Source organism: Vanacampus margaritifer, chromosome 2 (assembly GCF_051991255.1).
Source record: "Vanacampus margaritifer isolate UIUO_Vmar chromosome 2, RoL_Vmar_1.0, whole genome shotgun sequence".
Lineage (NCBI taxonomy): Eukaryota > Metazoa > Chordata > Actinopteri > Syngnathiformes > Syngnathidae > Vanacampus > Vanacampus margaritifer.
In genome coordinates, this window is record NC_135433.1 from 35,234,086 (window position 1) to 35,253,834 (window position 19,749).

Genomic DNA, 19,749 nt, shown 5'->3' on the forward strand with positions numbered 1-19,749 from the left:
ATTTTGCAGTGGAGTAAGCATATGTGTACCACATGTTGATAGTTAAGGGATGTCCCCTGTCCATGGGGTGCCAGATGTCAGCCGGGGCAGGATCATGAAGGAATCAACGAAGGCGTCGTGTTGGTGAGCTGAACGACCAGGAGAGACACACCAAAACCAGGAGAGAGGCTGTTGGCAAGTCTGAGTGGGAATGCCATGGTGAGACGGGAGGAGGGTCTTGCGCCCGTTCTGCAGTGATGAGTTGAACCAAGGCGCAGTCAGCTTCTTCAGGACCTTAGGGTAGACTGCCTGGTCCCAGGATGAGTCACCGGGATTATTCTGCCCGTATACCGTGAACTCAACCTTTAATAGAACGATGTCAGTGGGAGCAGGTTTGCTTCTCGGTAGTTGTTGGGTGATTGCCTGGTACAGGGAAAATGGCGCCAGCCGGTGTCCTTGCCGGTCGGGTGGAGGAGATGTGATACCACGTATCACCTTTTCCGTGCAGGTGAACTGCAGAAGATGTCCTCTCCGTCATTTTGTGGGGTCCTGTCCACCTGGTCTCAGACCATTTTCGTTTTATCACTTTCAACCATACATATTCACAATCATTTATTTCTGAAGGAGCATCTGGTTGTTTTTCTATTAGCTGGGAGAAATTAAATGTTAGTTGTTTGAGTTCTGGAGGCCCTGGAACGTGTGCTTTCCAATGGAGTTGTTGGAGCCGGAAATGGTCTGTTGGTATGACATTCAAACAGGGTCCAACCCTTAGTTGAGTTCAGTGTCATTCGCACATTCATTAATACAACAGGAAGAGCTTGTAGCCAATTCAAATTTGATGAGGCTAGTGCTTTAGCCAATTTTTCTTTAATATTTCTATTCATGTATGTTTCATCTGAAACACAACAGGTGAGACGTTACATATACCAACATCAGTGGGATCCATGGACCACAGCGATGTGGGAAAGAAATCAAGAAGGGAACCAGTAAAATCGCTGTCGGTTGTTTCACGTCCATGGTGCCTATCCAGAAGCTGGTGCTCCAAAACGGAAGTGGGTAAAAATGTGTTAGACTGAATCCAATAAGCATCAAGTGACGGGGAATAGAGCAACTGAGAGTGAAATTAATTTTGAATTCAGCCACCATATGTCCCCAGCCAAGACAGACTTTTACAGCATTCAATACACATTGACAGATGGCCTTTTGATGTGGAAATATAGTAGATCTCAGCCCCGACGTCACCTAGCATAAGATAAGACTTTCAAAAGAATCATATTAACACATTTGCTTTAACCCCAGACAAATGGCCCATTGGTGTGGGAATAGAGGAAGCTCCCCCAAACATCATTTAAACACTCACCCAGCTCTACTGAGTAAATTAAAACAGATATGACTAAATCTAAACAGTTCTAACTAAATCAAAACAGTTATAACAAAATCTGGGCAAAAGACTGTCAACACCAAACAACCTCAAAAATGTTTTCCTTGTGCTGTTAATTGTCACCCCCAGAAAAAACATCTTATTCATAATTGAGTATTACTATAAAATGTTATTGATTCGAAAGTTTGTCAATGTCACGTCTTCTGTCTCTAATTGGTGATTTTTCTCAAAGATCATATTTACTGTATCATGGATGGATGCAAGTCATAGGTCATTGACTGCTTTAACAAACAAAAAGTGGAACACACTGTTTTTGCATTCAGCAACATATTTGCTACTACTAATATGCGTTGCAGACAGGGTGTGTGTGTGTGTGTGTGTGTGTGTGGGGGGGGGGGGGGGTCGAGGAGGCATCATGCTGAAGAGCTGCGAAACGGTAGACAAGTGTTGCGATACCATCAACACTTCAGCACTGGTAGAGCAACGTAACACGTTCGCGCATGCGACGTGACGTCATCTATAAATGGCGTCTCTATGCTGTGATGTCATCGACGAACGATCATCTCATTTCTCCCAAAAATATTTTGACGGTCCTTTACGCTCCTCTGTTGATCTGCTTGTCTTCGGAATGGGATCTTTGGTGGGAGGTGGCGTGGAACGTAAACAAAGAAGCAAAGAGGGAGGAGCTACGAGGTTATAGATAAAACGTGAGATTTGTCCTCGGTGTGTGAAACTACACGGATATGCGCATTACAAGTTAAGTAAATTAACATACAGAGACGCAAGTACAGGGTTTTTACATTGCTGTGATTTGTCACCGTTTCCGTTATGCTGGAGATGGCAAGTCAGTTTGAATTTAGAACCACCAGTTCGAAGTAGATGGACTGAACTTCATAAAGCGACTAAATGTTCAATAGGACGCAAATTGAATGAAGTTTATTTGTTTGTTACAGTGATCTTTGTGACACACTATACCACGGAAAGTTCATACTACCAAGAAGAAGTGATCTGATCAGCTAACTTCTCAAGGCACAGGAGGATAGAAAGACCGGAAGAAGTGGAGAGTGAGCCTTGTTCACCTTGCAGGTAATTGACGCGCTTGTCTTTGTTGTTCTTTATCTGTATGAGCATTTGCATTGTAAATATTAGCATGGCAACTGGAAACTATCATGGATGATGACAGATTGAGCAATCTCGGAGTTTGTATCCTGAAGTCAAAACAAGCAAAATCCATAGACTGACACAGTATATGAAAATAGTTTTGTTAATGCGCCATAAATGATTAAAAGGTTATTTTGTAGTTTGTCTGTGCCCCTTGTATTTTAGTAGAAAATAAACACAGAAGGTTGTGAATCTTTTACCTAATTGCAATAAACTGATATATTGAATGTGCATAATCCCACTTGTGCCTGAATTTTAAACAATGTAGATAGATGTCTGTCGCCATGGATATATAAAAAAAAAAACATACAAATGGCATTTTTGTCTGGCATAAAAAAAAGAGATAAAAAAACCCAATTTCGAAACATCCCATGTTAATAGGACCTATATCTTGAAAACTTACCAGAGGTGGGCGTGTCAATTAATTTTGAGCGCCCGTCATTCGGCAATCGTCAACAGTCGTGACACCCTGCCATCATCGTCAAACCGTATCCGTCGTCAATGTTTCCCGTCATTCGAAGTGGGAATTCGTCACTCACGGACTGATGGTCAATATTGTTGGAAAGCCCACCTCTGACAGTTACACAAGTGTGCCCACCCTCTTATAATTCAAGAATGTGACTTGTTTATATTTAATCAATCACATTCAAACTCATGTTGAATGGGAGTCAGCACACATCTGCCATGACAGCCCCAAAGCATTATGCGACCTTTGTGCTTCATATAGGGACAGTTTGTAGGATTTAATGCCATCTAGTGGGGATCAAATATGTCATTCATTCTTAAAGTGAATTTTAATAATATGCAAAAAATATGTTTCATTACATCAGTGTACATTTTTAAAATATAATTGTCGGTCCAGTAATTGCTAACTATATTACTTGTACATAGAGTGCCGGTAGGTTGCGCTGCACCTTACAGAATTCTGACTTTTAGCCGGATACCCAAAGGAGAACTTGCAAACGTAGTTCCTCTGGTGGTGTTTGCAGGTAGTGTCGGACCCAACGGGTCGACTGCTAGTGAGTGTGGTGCAGCTCGGGCCTGCAGGTGGCCATCGCGGAGTCTCGTGATTCGGGCTCCCACCGCTTCGCTCCTTCTGCTTTGATCTCGCTTTTGCTAGCTTCTGCCGGTAGCCGCTGTTGTTAGCTGCTCCAGTTCGTTCTTGCTAGCCGCTCCGTAGTAATTGGTGGTAGGCTTTAAAAAAATTTTTTTTTTGTTGTTTTTGTTTTTTGGTTTTGTTTTTTGACATTGGTGGTAGACTTGTGCAAAGTGGTCTCTGTGAGGCTCCGTAATGCGTGAGCTTCAAAATCGTTGCATTCTATTAGTTCAACACTAGATGGGACTAAATCATAGTTGTTTTTTTTCCCAAGAGGAACACAACCCAAAATTATTCTTTACAATAATATGTTCTATGCACCGTAGATGGCGGGTCAACATTGCTCCTGATTGGTCCGTTCGATGGCGTATTCAGCTTTTTTTTCTCTCCCCCTCAAATAGTTTCCGTGAAGGCAACTGTGTTTGTAAGTGCAGGCAGAGCAAATCCATTAATCAGCTTAGCTTGCTTTGCTTGGGTCTTCGAACTCCGAAAATTAGTTCAAACGCCGAGGCATTTTTTTACTCAGATTTTTTTTGTTTTAGTCCGATTTGTACAAGTTCCGAGACGTTCAAACTCTGAGGTTCCACTGGCTTAAGGCTAGGCTTTCAAATAAGGGTTTTGAAGTATTGCTAGGGTTCAAAATTAGTTTTTTTTTTAAACTAGGGCTAGGCTTTCATATTAAGGTTTCAAACTAGGGCTAGGGTTTCAAATTGGGGTTTCAAATTGGGGTTTCAAACTAGGGCTAGGATTTCAAATAAGGGTTATGAAGTAGTGCTAGGGTTCAAAATTAGGGTTTTAAACTAGGGCTAGGGTCTCATATTAGGATTTTAAAATAGGGCTAGGGTTTAAAATGAGGGTTTCAATCTAGGGCTAGGGTTTCAAATTGGGGTTTCAAACTAGGGTAAGTGTTCCAAATTAGGGTTTCAAACAAGGGCTAGGGTTTCATATTAGGGTTTCAAACTAGGGTTAGGGTTCCAAATTAGGGTTTCAAACAAGGGCTAGGGTTTCATATTAGGGTTTCAAACTAGGGCTAGGGTTTCAAACTAGGGTTAGGGTTTCATATTAGGGTTTCAAATTAGGGTTAGGGTTTCATATTAGGGTTTCAAACTAGGGCTAGAGTTTCATTTTAGGGTTTCAAACTAGGGCTATGGTTTCATATTAGGGTTTCAAACTAGGGCTAAGGTTCCAAATGAGGGTTTCAAACTAGGGCTAGGGTTTCATATTAGGGTTTCAAACTAGGGCTAGGGTTTCAAATTAGGGTTTCAAACTAGGGTTACAAACTAGGGCTAGGATTTCAAATAAGGGTTATGAAATAGTGCTAGGTTTCAAAATAAGGAATTCAAACAAGGGCTAGGGTCTCAGATTAGGGTTTCAAACTAGAGCTAGGGTTTCATATTTGGGTTTCAAACTAGGGCTAGGGTACAAAATTAGGGTTTTTTAACTAGGGTTAGGGTTTAAAATTAGTGTTTTAATCTAGTGCTAGGGTTTCATATTAATGTTTCAAGCTAGGGCTAGGGTTTCAAATAAGGGTTTCAAACTAGTGTTAGGGTTCCAAATTAGGGTTTCGAACAAGGGCTAGGGTCTCAAATTAGGGTTTCAAACTAGAGCTAGGGTTTAAAATTAGGGTTTAAAATTAGGGCGAGGGTCTCAAATTAGGGTTTAAAACTAGGGCTAGGGTTTCAAATTAGGGTTTAAAACTAGGGTTAGGGTTCCAAATTAGGGTTTCAAACTAGGGCTAGGGTCTCAAATTAGGGTTTAAAACTAGGGCTAGGGTTTCAAATAAGGGTTTCAAACTAGAGCTAGGGTTTCAAATTAGGGTTTGAAACTAGGGTTAGGGTTCCAAATTAGGGTTTCAAACTAGGGCTAGGGTCTCAAATTAGGGTTTCAAACTAGGGCTAGGGTTTCATTTTAGGGTTTCAAACTAGGGCTAAGGCCTCAAATTAGGGTTTCAAACTAGGGCTGGGTTTCATATTAGGGTTTAATACTCGGGCTAGGGTTTCATATTAGGGTTTCAAACTAGGGCTAAGGTTTCAAATTACGGTTTCAAACTAGGGCTAAGGTTTCAAATTAGGGTTACAAACTAGGGCTCGGATTTCAAATAAGGGTTATGAAGTAGTGCTAGGGTTCAAAATTAGGGTTTCAAACAAGGGCTAGGGTTTCATATTAGGGTTTCAAACTAGAGTTAGGGTTCCAAATTAGGGTTTCAAACAAGGGCTAGGGTCTCAAATTAGGGTTTCAAACTAGGGCTAGGGTTTCATATTAGGGTTTCAAACTAGGGCTAGGGTTTCATATTAGGGTTTCAAACTAGGGCTAAGGTCTCAAATTAGGGTTTCAAACTAGGGCTAGGGTTTCATTTTAGGGTTTCAAACTAGGGCTGGGTTTCATATTAGGGTTTCAAACTAGGGCTAAGGTTTCAAGTTAGGGTTTCAAACTAGGGCTAGGGTTTAAAATTAGGGTTTCAAACAAAGGGCTAGGGTTTCATATTAGGGTTTCAAACTAGGGCTAGGGTTTCAAACTAGGGCTAGGATTTCAAATAAGGTTAATGAAGTAGTGCTAGGGTTCAAAATTAGGGTTTCAAACAAGGGCTAGGGTCTCAAATTAGGGTTTCAAACTATGGTTAGGGTTTCAAATTAGGGTTACAAACTAGGGCTAGGATTTCAAATAAGGGTAATAAAGTAGTGCTAGTGTTCAAAATTAGGGTTTCAAACTAGGGCTAGGGTTTCAAATTAGGGTTACAATTTAGGGCTAGGGTTTCATATTAGGGTTTCAAACTAGGGCTAGGGTTTCAAATTAGGGTTTCAAACAAGGGCTAGGGTCTCAAATTATGGTTTTAAACTAGGGCTAGGGTCTAAAATTAGGGTTTTAAACTAGGGCTAGGGTTTCATATTCGGGTTTCAAACCAGGGCTAATGTTTTAAAATAGATTTTAAAACTAGGGCTAGGGTTTCAAATTAGGGTTTCATACTAGGGCTAAGGTTTCAAATTACATTTTCAAACTAGGGCTAGGGTTTCAAATTAGGGTTTCAAACAAGGGCGAGGGTCTCAAATTAGGGTTTCAAAATAGGGCTAGGATTTAAAATTAGTGTTTCAAACTAGGGCTAACGTTTCATATTAGGGTTTCAAACTAGGGTTGGGGTCTCAAATTAGGGTTTTAAACTAGGGCTAGGGTTTCATATTAGGGTTTCAAACTAGGGATAATGTTTCAAATTAGATTTTCAAACTAGGGCTAGGGTTTCAAATTAGGGTTTCAAACAAGGGCTTGGTTCTCAAATTAGGGTTTCAAACTAGGGCTACCGTTTCAAATTAGGGTTCCAAACTTGGGCTAGGATCTCAAATAAGGGTTATGAAGTAGTGCTAGGGTTCAAAATTAGGGTTTCAAACAAGGGCTAGGGTTTCATATTAGAGTTTCAAACTAGGGTTAGGGTTCCAAATTAGGGTTTCAAAAAAGGGCTAGGGTCTCAAATTAGGGTTTCAAACTAGGGCTAGGGTTTCATATTAGGGTTTCAAACTAGGGCTAGGGTTTCATATTAGGGTTTCAAACAAGGGTTAGGGTCTCAAATTAGGGCTTCAAACTAGAGCTAGGGTTTCATATTAGGGTTTCAAACTAGGGTTAGGATTCCAAATTAGGGTTTCAAACAAGGGCTAGGGTCTCAAATTAGGGTTTCAAACTAGGGCTAGTGTTTTGTAGAAAACACTACTTCACCTTTATATTTTTATGCAGGATCATGAGTGGTCGGCGGCAACAATGAATACACAGAGACTGATATGCTTTGCTAGAAAAACGTGCCTTTTATTCCCCGCAAACAGTAATCAACACCTGTGCTGTGCTAGAATGATTATACATTTTATTCCCCGCAAACAGCATAAATCACAACTTGCTTTGCTAGAATAATGGTGTCTTTTATTCCCCGCAAACAGCAATCAACACACTTCAACGCTAAGCAGCATAATATGATCATCATCAGCGCTTACCTTGACACTAGACCGGAGAGCCGACGGTCCGGGTAGAACGAGCTGCAAAAGGGCTGGGCAATCGTACGTATTCCACAGCTGACTCTACCCACACCGTGTGCCGCTCCGTCTTTTATTCGTTAACAAAAAGTTGTGAGAGTGAGAAACCGGGCTGGCCAAGCCCTCTCCCAGGCACTTCTCGAAAACATGTTTGCGAAGCAGGGAGGACTAGTATCAACAAGGCATTCACTCCCAGGCTGATTCCGCCCTTTATTTACAAATTGTTGGGCACCTGGATTCGTACAACAGTTCAGGACAACAACATATCCTTATATAAGAGGTTACATGAGGACATATCAAACCATGGTTATTTTCCCTTCAGATAGGGATTCCAGGGATGTGATTTTTCCGCTAATTTGCGGAATTCCGCTTTTTTTTATCTCCCCCCAAAAAATAAAAAATTCCGATTTTTTATTTTTATTTTTTTTTTGTAGTTCATTGTGTATGCACATGACTCCGACAGATAACATCTTCTGCTATAACAAAGACATTTGTGGTATGCTCTAATATGAGTTACTTTTCATTTGGTCATGATACAATTATTTGTTCATGAAATTTGAACTCTTCAACATTATTTATGTGTCACATTAGTTAGATATGATGATATTCTCAGTGATAGTTTTTAAAAGCAAAGGCAGTCCAATGTTTTTGAATGTGACTGATTTTGAGTTGACTAAAACTGCCATTTTATATGGGATAGTTCAATATACATTGAAAATTTATGCTGTTGTTTTGTCTATTTCTTTGCCATGTGACAGCGGCCCCCAGACCCCCGGCTAAATTTTCAGATAATTTCACTTTGGTCAAATCACATCCCTGGGATTCATATTAGGGTTTCAAACTAGGGCTAAGGTTTCAAATAAGGGTTATGAAGTAGTGCTAGGGTTCAAAATTAGGGTTTTAAACTAGGGCTAGGGTCTCAAATTAGGATTTTAAAATAGGGCTAGGGTTTCAAATTAGGGTTTCAAACTAGGGTTAGTGTTCCAAATTCGGGTTTCAAACAAGGGCCTTAAGCCGTGATCGGTCATTACCTGAGCAACTGTGATGTCCTTTACAGACAGCAAGGGACAAAATGGCTGCTTCCTGAGATTGATTTAAAATACTGGCTAAAAAAGGGTGGATTTTGCTGCTTATTTCATATTCCACAAACACAATATTAATCAGAATGTCGTGTTTAGACTTGTGGAGGTGCATACAACTAATTATTTGCAAAAAAAAATAAAAAATAATTCGGTTGACTTCCCGTTTAAATAGAGTTTTGCAACGTCAACACCAAAGTTGTGCTACTTGTGTGCAAAAATGTCATACAGTAGTGGGGAAAAACACACTCTAGTCTTTCTACTAGTGCTCTGAGTTGTCTCAGGACAAAGAGTGTACCTTAAGCTGGTTCTCAAGTATAATAACTAAATGCTTTAACCGCTTTCCAGACACTACATAATGTTATAATGTTTACGCCTTGGTTCTTTATATTTGAATGGTAAGCCATCGACTGCGGAAGTAAATGACTCATTACGCCTAATCAAACAACTCCCTCATCTCACAGGGAGGACTTTAAACACACACAACGCTACAAATGCAGAGGAATTTCAGCAAGTAAGACACAGTATCCTCAGAGGGGATTTCATTTCCTCTTTTTTTTTTTCAAATATGCGACAGGAAAGGACAACCATGAGGAGGATAGTAGTGTGTGCGCTCTTGCTGCTAAACATGGCTGACACTGTGGATAAGGCCAAAGGATCTGAAGCAAGCGACAACATCCCTGAAGGTCACACCGGCTCGTATGTGGGGAAACTGCTGGTGGTACCAATGGATGGGAGTCACTGGGTGGGCCTGAAGGCCATTTCTCAGGAAATGGGTCGGCGTGGACACCGGGTCACTGTTGTGATGCCAGAGGTCACGATACTGATTGGTCCAGGGGAGCACTATGAGACGCTGACCTACCCTCTTCCATTTGACAAGGCGTTTGTTGACTTGGTGATGTCCAAGAACGCAGACATGTTGTCAAAATCCACGCAGCCTTTCATAGAGCGAATGCAGGAGAAATTCTCACAAATACAAAGAATTAGAGAATTGCTTCACACCACTGCAGAGAGCCTTCTGTTCAATGCCAGTATTATCTCGCATCTGGCTCAGCAGGTGAGTAACTGAATAAAACCTCATTGAATTTTTTTGTGTTTGCTAAAAAGTTAGCGGCAAATGTTTCCATGCATTTTAGTTGAAATTTTCACCAAAAGTGGAATATCCCTAACTTTTTGTGAGTTGTGTATTTGTCAAGATGAGTACAATGGTGAAGATATTGGGAATAAGTCATAATAATTTTGTCTACATTGTAACTCTTTTGTGGATAACTCTATGTCCTCCTCATTCCACAGAGATTTGACGCTGTCCTGACAGACCCCATGGTGCCTACAGGGGCCTTAATAGCTCGCAAATTAGGTGAATGCTGCAGCATTGGGATATCCTTCTATTTTCTATCGCGCTTGGCCTCATCATTTGACACTTATGGATCATTTAAAGTATTTGTTAAACCTGAAAGGAGAGTAAACAAGAACACACAGAGATGTAAGGTGAAAGTAGACATGACATGCTAGGATGGACACTGAGTGATTGAAATGTGTTTTGGATAGATAAAAATGATACTTTGAGAAGTTGATGCATGAGGTAAATAAGAGAGAAGTTAAGTAATAGAGGGTACTGTTGTGGACCAGGAAGTAGCAATGATTATTTAAAGGGGAAGTCAACCTTAAACATTTGACAATTATATGTTATATGTAACCTTACTAGTCTAAACGTGACATTCTGATTAATATTACATTTGTGGAATATGAGTTATGAAGAAAATCCAGCAGTTATTATCAAAATAAGATTTTGCCATTTTGCCACTTGTTGTCGACTGAAGATGACATCACAGTTGCTCAGGCAAAAAACAATCAGGGCTCACCTGTTTTCTGAAGCTGAGCTGTGATTGGTTGTTACCTGAGACCTGAGCAACTGTGATGTCATTTTCACTCGACAGCAAGTGGCAAAATGGCCGCCTTCTTATTTTGATAATAACTGCTGGATTTTACTGCTTAACTCATATTCCACTAACGCAATATTAACCAGAATATTGTATTTAGACTAGTGGGGCTGCATAGAACATATTATCAAGAATCTTTTTTGGGGGTTGACTTCCCTTTAAGCTGAAGCTAGGAAGTCACAGAAGAGGATAAGAAAAAAAAAGGAATGTGATTTGTTTTTTTAGTTACTGTTTTCCTCATGACCATGGATCTGGATCACTTTCAGGTATTCCCACTGTTAATTTACTGAGGGGAATTCCGTGTTTTTTGGACATGCAGTCTACAGGGTGTCCATCACCGCCTTCCTTTGTGCCTCGCTTCTTCACCGGCCTCACAGATAAAATGGACTTCAAACAACGAGTCCTCAACACTTTGGTGAATATTGGCATGCAAATTAAAAATGCTTGTATTAATATATACAGTATATTCTTATGGGTTAAAACTCAATTTTAATAACTCATTCACTGCCACTGACGGCTATAGACGTCAAAAATTAATTTGAACTATTTCTATAAGTTTAAATGTTTTTCCCACTTTTGTTAACAAGAGTATGAAAACCTAGAATTTTTTTATTGCACATTTAGAAGATATAACATTTGTGATTAATCCTGAGTTAACTAGTGAAGTCATGCGATTAACTACGATTAAAAATTGTAATCGCCTGAGGCTCCTAATTTTTTATCTTTTTTTTTTTATTGCTTCAGGCGATTAAAATTATTAATTGTAATTAACTCATTCACTGTCATTGACGCCTATAAACGTAAAAAATTCATTTTAACTATTTCTATTAGTTTGACATTTTTTCTCCCACTTTTGTTAACAAGAGTATGAAAACCTATAATTTTTTTAATTAACTTTAAAAAAAAGAAAGAAAATATTGTTAAAAATTAGGGGTGTCAGGCGATTAAATTTTTTAATTTTAATTAATCGCATGACTTCAATAGTTAACTCACGATTAATCACAAATGTTATATCTGTTCTAAATATACAATATTTTTTTCCCTAGGTTTTCTTACTCTTGTTAACAAAAGTGGGAAAAAAATGTTAAACTAATATGAATAGTTCAAATGATTTTTTGACATCTATAGTCAACGGCAGTGAATGAGTTAATTGCATACTTCAATAGTTAACTCACGATTAATCACAAATTTTACATCTGTTCTAAATGTACACACATTTTTCCCCTAGGTTTTCATACTCTTGTTAACAAAAGTGGGATTTTTTTTTTTAAACTAATACAAATAGTTCAAATGAATTTTTTTTACGTCTATAGCCATCAATGGCAGGGAATGAGTTAATGAAGTGTCAAACTCAAGCTTGTTAACTATCCTGTGTCCTCCAGGTGAGTGCGCTGGAGCCGCTCCTCTGCAGAGTCATCTATTGGCATTTTGACCAAATTGCCTCGCAGTTCCTGGAGGAGGACGTGGGGATAGCTGAGGTTCTTTCGGACTCTGCAATCTGGCTGCACAGGTAACATTGCAAACGTCATACATTCAAACGTGAAATCTGTCTAGATCTGTCAATCTATTATTCCACCAAGTCTTTATGTACTGTTGGTTAAAAAATCAACATCATTATCTGCATTAGTTCCCATTTTGAGTTTTCTTTAGTTATTTAAAATACTCTTTACAAATAGAAATTACACAATTGCAGACAATTCATTAATATCAGTTACCTTGTTTTGGTATGGGACACGCCCCCACACTTTGGAAACCTCTGCTCTAAACAAATATGTTGGAACAGGATCGACTTCACAATGGAGTTACCACGCCCTTTAATGCCTAATATGGTGCCAGTTGGGGGCATCAACTGCAATGTGAGGAATCCTCTGCCTGAAGTAAGGACCAAGAATTCTTATGGATGACTGCAACATTGAATGCGGTAAAATGTCAACGCAATGCCGACTGTGTCTTTGTCAAAGGATTTGGAGCCCTGGGTGTCAGGAGAACATGGATTTGTTGTGTTCACACTGGGCACTTCATTTACAGAAATGCCAATTGAGTTCACACAAGTCTTCCTTGAAGCATTCAGACAAATTCCACAGAAGGTAACGTCAATAAGATGTGACAGTGTAGGCTTCCATCCAAAAATACTGCATTGACAATTTAAAGCCGAAATGATCGTGCAAATATTTTTTAGCTAATGATTTTCTGTCTGTTCATATTTTAGTGCAGTACTTTTTCGACATGTTTTCCCCATAGGTAATATGGAGATATTCTGGGCATGTTCCTGATAATACATCAGAAAATGTAAAGATGATGAGTTGGGTACCCCAAAATGATTTACTAGGTAAACAAACGCCTGGCTATAAATACATAGATGGATGGCTATCAATCCATATGCTTTCTTATTGAGTCTACTAACTTTTAGCTCATCCTGGAGCTCGGGCCTTCATCACTCATGCTGGCTCGCATGGTCTCTTCGAGGGAATTTGTCATGCCGTTCCCATGCTGATGCTGCCGATCGGTGGAGAGCAGCCTGACAATGCACAAAAAATTGCGAGTAGAGGAGTGGGAGTGGTGTTGGATATTTCATCCATCACTGCAGAAGAACTGCTGCAGGGACTGAATGAGGTTATTAATGACACTAGGTAAGTTTTTTTTTCTTCTTCTCAGTGTAAACACACGGCCTTAAACGTTCGAAGGTGATCCAATCAAAGGTCTTTCTTTTAGGTATAAAGAGAAGATAACAAGGCTGTCCGCGTTACACAGAGATCGTCCCATTGATCCATTGGACCTTTCTGTCTACTGGACCGAGTTTGTGATGCGGCATAAAGGGGCCCAACATCTGAAAGCAGCTGTCCATCACCTCAACTGGTTCCAGTACTTCTGTCTGGACGTAATAGCGCTACTTGCTACAATTGTGCTGCTTTTTATGGTCTTGACGGCTAAATGTTTGAAGTTCTGCTGTCAGAAACTGAGCAGAAAGAGAAAGCAAGATTAGATTAGCACTTGGAATGTCCGATTCATGGGGGAGGGACAATGCAGGGAGAGCTGCACATTATTGTGGAGGAATAATAAATGAAGCCATGTGGTGAACAAAGAGATATTTAATGAATGAATGAATGAATTCAGAATAGCTTTAGAATCAAAGAATACTGGGGACAAGAGTGGGGACTGTTAGTGGGAGCCCTTCTTTGGTGGGAACAGGGCATACTCAAGAGCCAGAGCAACAGTAAAGGCAGCAAAGCCCCACTTGAATCCTCTCAACAGCACATTGGTAAAAGTCACGGGATGTGCAAAGCCACCCGAGTATCTCCATGCCTCGTTGCTAAACAAGCAGAGGGAGAAGGAGACGCAGTTGAGTAAGCAATCACAGCACTATCACATTTTGTCACAAGTACTGGAAAACAAAGAAAGTTAGCTCTATGTAAATGCTCACCGGGCCCATGGGTCCTTGAGGCCCCTGGCTGCCAACCTTTGCTGTGTAAACTCTAGCGGCGTGCCCTCAGTCTTCCACTGCCGCCAGTCTGGCATGGACAGCTTGCTGTGGCCATGGTCACCTCCCATACTGATGAGTGCATACATATGAGTATATTTACCTTCAAAACACAGACTCTAAGTACAGCAACCAAATGATCTGCTTTGGAAATAAGATTGTTGATTTTGTTTATCGATGCTTATATTAAAGACATAATGATTCTAGTAAGCCTCACTGGAATTATTTTGACAACACCTGTTATGAATGTGCAACAAGAATTCACTAGTACTCTAACCACAAAGTCAACACGGTTGACTAACCAACAACTATTTTCCAGTTGAAGTTATTTTGCCGTGAACGGCTTTGAATTTGAATAATTGGCCTGCCGTGAATTAGCTATTTTACCGTGATTACAGGAGGTTGGGCATAAATGGGTTATTTTAGCTTGATGTGTAAACTGTCGTGTTACGGTTCAACTGGCTTCCAGATTAACTGACTCCCAGTTACAGATGTAGCAATGTCAATCCAGTAATTTTTCTACATATTCGTCACAAGCTACGTCGAAATTGTTTATCTGAAACACCTCGTTTAAAATTCGGACTGACTGCAAGAAAGTGCAAACATAGCAAATAAAAATAAAATACCGGTAATAAGGTATATGAACTCCTAAAGTAACTTCGTTACTTCGAGGCGAGCACTCTACGCCATATACTATCAGCCGGTACACATTCACCGGCGCAGAACTTGTAGTTCTCACAATTTACGGCAAAAATAAACGACTTGCGGTTCTGGTTCGTTCTACTTTGCCACCTAGATACATTTTAACACGAAAACCAAGAGTGTGTACAAACACAACACTACTATATCGTTCTTCATTGGGAAGCCAAAAGCATGGTAACTTTACCTTTATAATCTATCAAAAATGGCCATAGACAACACCTGAGTCGTGGTGATTTCAGAAGGTTTTTTTTCTCCTGGAAACTAACCAACCTGATACTTACGACTTTCAATTAATGACACAGCGGTTTGTGTGTTAGTTTAATTTCAATAAAATAAAGGATTGTGCTCAACACTAGAATAACAATGGCTCAAGCTAGCATTGCTATGCTATTTGCGCTTATTCGTTAGCCATAACTGCAATATTTTTCTGCGGTACTAAACGAGCCTTTATCAGTAAACAACTGCTATTACAACATGACGCAGGCGAATTATAGGCGCGATTTTTAGAAATATACTTTTCTATTAAAAAAAAAAAAGTACCTTATCCTGTGTTGTGACCTCTGCTTGTGCGGTGTCACGACAGTTTCTATTGCTGTGCGGCAGAAGTACGGCAAATGGTTTGGGGAAAAATAACCAAACGACGTCAATTTGATTATTCGTATATTTTATTTAAATTCGGAAAAATATTGAATGCAAAAGATTTAAATGCAAAATAAAAAACATTAAAAGGAAACAAATTTAATGCACTTTTAGTGTCAATGGAACGTCTCACAATCAGCCACATTGAAAGTGATTTATTGCCTGTAATAAAGCATTAATTGAGTGTTGATCTGTTTAATACCTTTGAAATAGTAACTTTTCAGGCACAATGTATCATGTAGAAACAGTAATGACATTTAATTAACATGTATAACATGCACATTATCATAGCAATTGTCACAAATAATTAGTTATTCATATTCAATACTTTCAGTACTAGAAACGCCACTTTTTTATTTCATTTTATCCGCAGCATATCTGTGTTTTGTCCAAATCAACCAGCATTATAATGCCAAAGTGTTTTTGTGGTATCATCGTGGGACAATACTGTAGAATCAGAGCTTGCTTTTGGGATTGAGTAGGTCCTTTAGTGCATCCAGGTTCTCTCCCTCTGGACCTTTGGGCCATGCACTATGATCTAGACACACGCACACACACAGAGTACATGAAAGTACTGTAAAACAGGGCACAATTTGTATATAGGGCAACAACCAGCATAGAAATATCACTGCAGCCAAATACAACATACTGGGTATTTCCCACATGGAGTGGTACAGACTCTGCCCTGCATCGACCTTCAGTGTGGCTCCAGAGATGTAGGAGGCGGCAGGAGAGAGCAGGAAACAAACTGCAGAGGAGATCTGACCACACAAACAAAATGAATGGGAGGACAGGACAAGGTATATATAAGCATCATGAGTGTTATGGCATGTTGAAATGGTCACAAATCACACCTCTTCTGGTACTCCCAGTCTCTTTGCAGGACTAAAAGGGATAGACATCTTGAAAAGTGTTGGTCCAAGATCCTTGTAGTTCTCCATGGCCGTTTTAGAGAAAATTGTGCCCTACGGCCAAAAGAATACTAGCTTGAAACAACCATGATATCAAATATGTATGGCAATCTAACAAGTCTAGATTCGTGCATACCGGTGCAACAGCGTTGACCCGGACACCTGAAGCAGCCCACTCAACGGCCAGGCTCTTTGTTAAATTATCCACCGCTGCCCTGGCTGCACCTGTGTGGCTGTCAGTGAGACAACGGCTGTGTTCGGAATCATTCACTCCTCCCTAATCAATATAAAGAACTTTTTGTTTCATTACTAGCGGAACATATATTATATTACTATTATTAACAGGCGTAGTCATAAGGTGGGTTTCCATCCACCTATTTTATATTCGAATTTTCAAGAATTGCGAAATATAAACAATGGAAACGCTAGAAATTCGAGAGAGAAAAAAGGCTCCAAATTTTGAAAAAAAAGTTTTTACGCTTGGAGGTGGTGGTTTTTGAAGCGTAAAGAAAAAAGGAAAAGGACACATTTTGGCGATGGAAACAGGTTTTGCAAATAAGTGACTACAAGACCGGATATACGTCGCACGTTTTGACCGATACTACGTCACACGCACGTTTGTAGTCACAATAAATGGCGGATGATAAAGTAAGATGTGTTTGGGGAGACAAAGAAACACAATTCTTTTTTTTATAATTAATTAAAGAAAAAAAACATTAATCAAATTTGAGATGGCTTTATTAACATCAGGTCTCAATGTAAGATGCGGGAGGGAAGCCAACAAAGACAAACTACTTCCGTTCAGTCCGTCAAAACCAACATTCCCACCTGAAACTCCCCATTGTCACAAACATCCGCCACTACAACGTCATCTCGCGGCGCATATTCGCAAAAGAAGAGCGAATGGAAACGGGCATAAGTCCGTTTTGCACATTTTCACAAAATTTCTATAAAAATTTGGATGGAAACCTGACTATAGTGGTCATATCAGATGTTATTTTTTTAGTGTGTGCCATGGGCCATAAAAATTGACCACAAATTAAAAAAAGAATAATTAAATAATCAAAAATGTCAGAGTCCAAATTTGTGGTTTGTCAGAAAAAAAAAAGACAAAAGGTTGATGAAAAAAAAAAAAAAAATATATATATATATATATATATATATAAAAAAAACTAAATGTCCAAAGAGTGGCCATAAAATGTCCAAAAACGAAGAGAAAAAGCAGAATTACCATAATTTGTCCATAAAATTGCTAAAAAATGTCAGAGAACTGAATAAAAAGTCTGAAAATAAAACCAAAAGAAAAAATGCAGAAAATGCCACAAAATTGCAAAAAAAAAAAAACTCAGAAAATTGAGAGCAAAAAAAAAGCCTGAATACGTCAAAAAAATGAAGAAAAAGATGCAGGAAATGTTTAAAAAGTTAAATATGAAAAATTACTGTAAAAAAAAAATATATCCAAAAACAGAAGATGAATGGGAGAAGAAAATGAATGTCTATGTATTGGATGCTGCTGTCATATTTTTGTGTTGCGGTGAAGCTTTAATCCGATCTTGGGCTGTCAGTACATTAGCCTAACACTAACACACTATTTCCTTCATCACAATCTTCAAATATTTTGCAGCTCCCATACAGATTCGTGGTTATTTATTTGGCCTAAAATGGCTCTTTTGATAGGAAAGGTTGCTGACCCCTGACCTACATTATGGTCACTCCCCATTTGAGCTGCACTACAAAAATGGTGAACTCTTTATTTAGTGGATGCAAGGAGTGATAAACACAGTCAAGGGCTTTATTAGAGTTTTTGGACTAGTCTACAGTTCAAAGGTGACTACTTACGCCATGCCCGGAAAGCCTTTCCACATGTCAGCAATGATGTTAACGATCACACCTCCATGTTGCTTCATCCATGAAGTATATACTGTGTAGTGCAATCATGAGCAGTCATGTATTATCATCCAACATGGAGTGACAATATGAGTAAATTGCCTCACCCTCCTTGCAACAGTGAAAGGTGCCAGTCAAGTTTGTGTCGATCACAGCTTTCCATCCTTTAGAAGACATGTTCTCTACCGGACTGCTAAATTGACCGCCGCCGTTGTTGACCAGGAAGTCTATGCGACCATACTGCTTCAGCACTGAAGACACAAGAGCCTTCACCTGGAGTAGATGTAAACAAGTACACTGCATCGCTGCTTTCAACTTAATCACATGGCCGTCTCTTAAATTGAATGAGTGTGCACCTCTTCCTCATTGCGGATGTTGCAAGGTAGAGGAGTGACACATGCAGGGCTGGAAGCTGGAATTTTTTCTCTCATCTGCTGGGCAGCCGCCTCCAGTCTCTCTGTTTTTCTGCTGGAAATCACCACACTGCAACCTGTGGACAAGTTTGGCAGTGATGACCAATTACAATGCGATCTCAAATATTCCTAATATTTACTCGTACCATGTCACAATCATAAGTATTTGCAATGAAGGAAAGCAAGGTGCAACAGAGGATTGGATCTCATGCCTCACAGTTCTGAGGTTCGGGCTTAGAATCTGCCATTCTTGTCAAGGCAAAATTATAGAAAATGGATGGAAGGATATTTGAAAAATTAACAAGATTCTTTATTGTACTCTAGGTTACAGAGTTATGGAGAGGACATTTTTGTCAGGCCATCTTGAACATGTAAATACTAAAAGAACGTTGCACTATGCTTAAATGTATACTCTTTAAAATCATGGTGGTGAAAGCGTCCAGTATTTACTGGACAGAGCAAGTTTGGCGACTTTCTGTGGTTCAAAGTCCGCCAAGGTTTCTGATAAGGAGCTGGAAAACTGAAGGAAGAAAAATAGACAAAACCAGATGACTCACCCAATTCCACAAGCTCAGTCGATATTGCTTTCCCGATGCCAGTCGCTCCACCGGTCACTATTGCAACTTTGTGGTTGAACAAACCCGGTCGGAAGACACTGTGCGCCGCCATGTTGATTTCTTGTTTCCCTCGTCAAGTGGTCTACCCGCGCCACCTACTGAAGTGTAGCAGTACTACAATCGTTTAGCACTTGTGCAGCAGGACTTATGCAGGCTTTTTTTTGTTGTTGTTGCTGTTTTTAAAGAACCGCGCGCGTGTGTGTGTGTGTATACATATATATATATACACTGTGTGTATATATATATATTAGGGGTGTCCCCAAAAAATCGATTTTCAGAAGAATCGCGATTCTCAGTACAATTCAGAATCGATTTTAAATGTCCCAAAATCTATTTTATTTCAATCATTTTATACTGTCTTGCCTTTGTGTGTGGCTTTATTGGAAGCGATGTTCATGTTGGACTCAATTTGGCCACTTAGGGGCAGTGTGGTTCCACGCGGTCTGATACACTGTT

The 19,749-nt window shown here is 39.6% G+C and overlaps 3 protein-coding genes across 10 annotated transcripts; 1 reads left to right on the forward strand and 2 right to left on the reverse strand.

Annotated features, from left to right (window-relative positions):
- The first annotated feature begins 1,795 nt into the window (after nt 1-1,795).
- On the forward strand, nt 1,796-14,330 carry LOC144043715 (UDP-glucuronosyltransferase 1A1-like). Of its 7 annotated transcripts, XM_077557636.1 has the most exons (12): nt 1,796-2,116; nt 2,314-2,446; nt 7,535-7,651; nt 9,284-9,763; nt 10,000-10,063; nt 10,913-11,061; nt 12,029-12,156; nt 12,430-12,523; nt 12,608-12,733; nt 12,888-12,975; nt 13,057-13,276; nt 13,359-14,330. In XM_077557636.1, exons 4-12 carry the CDS (start codon nt 9,296-9,298, stop codon nt 13,627-13,629), a joined length of 1,608 nt encoding a protein of 535 aa, XP_077413762.1. In that variant the 5' UTR covers nt 1,796-2,116; nt 2,314-2,446; nt 7,535-7,651; nt 9,284-9,295; the 3' UTR covers nt 13,630-14,330. The 7 variants fall into 7 exon arrangements, with proteins under 7 accessions (XP_077413762.1, XP_077413759.1, XP_077413761.1 ...); XM_077557633.1 differs by lacking the exon at nt 7,535-7,651 and having other exon boundaries at nt 1,797-2,116; XM_077557635.1 differs by lacking the exon at nt 7,535-7,651 and having other exon boundaries at nt 1,797-2,067.
- Nucleotides 13,718-15,442, reverse strand: ndufb3 (NADH:ubiquinone oxidoreductase subunit B3). 2 transcript variants are annotated; one of them, XM_077557638.1, is made up of 3 exons: nt 15,367-15,442; nt 14,068-14,196; nt 13,718-13,956 (listed from the first exon to the last, which is right to left on the reverse strand). In XM_077557638.1, exons 2-3 carry the CDS (start codon nt 14,193-14,195, stop codon nt 13,806-13,808), a joined length of 279 nt encoding a protein of 92 aa, XP_077413764.1. In that variant the 5' UTR covers nt 14,196; nt 15,367-15,442; the 3' UTR covers nt 13,718-13,805. The 2 variants fall into 2 exon arrangements, with proteins under 2 accessions (XP_077413764.1, XP_077413765.1); XM_077557639.1 differs by lacking the exon at nt 15,367-15,442 and adding an exon at nt 14,751-14,881.
- A 31-nt stretch (nt 15,443-15,473) lies between these two features.
- On the reverse strand, nt 15,474-19,415 carry pecr (peroxisomal trans-2-enoyl-CoA reductase). The gene is made up of 8 exons (XM_077558057.1): nt 19,234-19,415; nt 18,620-18,753; nt 18,371-18,536; nt 18,216-18,297; nt 16,513-16,609; nt 16,320-16,430; nt 16,115-16,226; nt 15,474-16,003 (listed from the first exon to the last, which is right to left on the reverse strand). Exons 1-8 carry the CDS (start codon nt 19,343-19,345, stop codon nt 15,921-15,923), a joined length of 897 nt encoding a protein of 298 aa, XP_077414183.1. The 5' UTR covers nt 19,346-19,415; the 3' UTR covers nt 15,474-15,920.
- Between the last annotated feature and the right edge of the window lie 334 nt (nt 19,416-19,749).

Coding starts and splice junctions, on each gene's coding strand:
- LOC144043715 (XM_077557636.1), top strand. CDS start 9,296: ATGAGGAGGATAGTAGTGTGTGCGCTCTTGCTGCTAAACATGGCTGAC. Junction 9,764..9,999: donor TCTCGCATCTGGCTCAGCAG/GTGAGTAACTGA, acceptor CTCATTCCACAG/AGATTTGACGCTGTCCTGAC. Junction 11,062..12,028: donor AACGAGTCCTCAACACTTTG/GTGAATATTGGC, acceptor TGTGTCCTCCAG/GTGAGTGCGCTGGAGCCGCT.
- ndufb3 (XM_077557638.1), bottom strand. CDS start 14,195: ATGGGAGGTGACCATGGCCACAGCAAGCTGTCCATGCCAGACTGGCGG. Junction 13,957..14,067: donor CTCAAGGACCCATGGGCCCG/GTGAGCATTTAC, acceptor CTGCTTGTTTAG/CAACGAGGCATGGAGATACT.
- pecr (XM_077558057.1), bottom strand. CDS start 19,345: ATGGCGGCGCACAGTGTCTTCCGACCGGGTTTGTTCAACCACAAAGTT. Junction 16,610..18,215: donor AAAGGCTTTCCGGGCATGGC/GTAAGTAGTCAC, acceptor TCTCACTGACAG/CCACACAGGTGCAGCCAGGG. Junction 16,227..16,319: donor GACTGGGAGTACCAGAAGAG/GTGTGATTTGTG, acceptor TTGTGTGGTCAG/ATCTCCTCTGCAGTTTGTTT.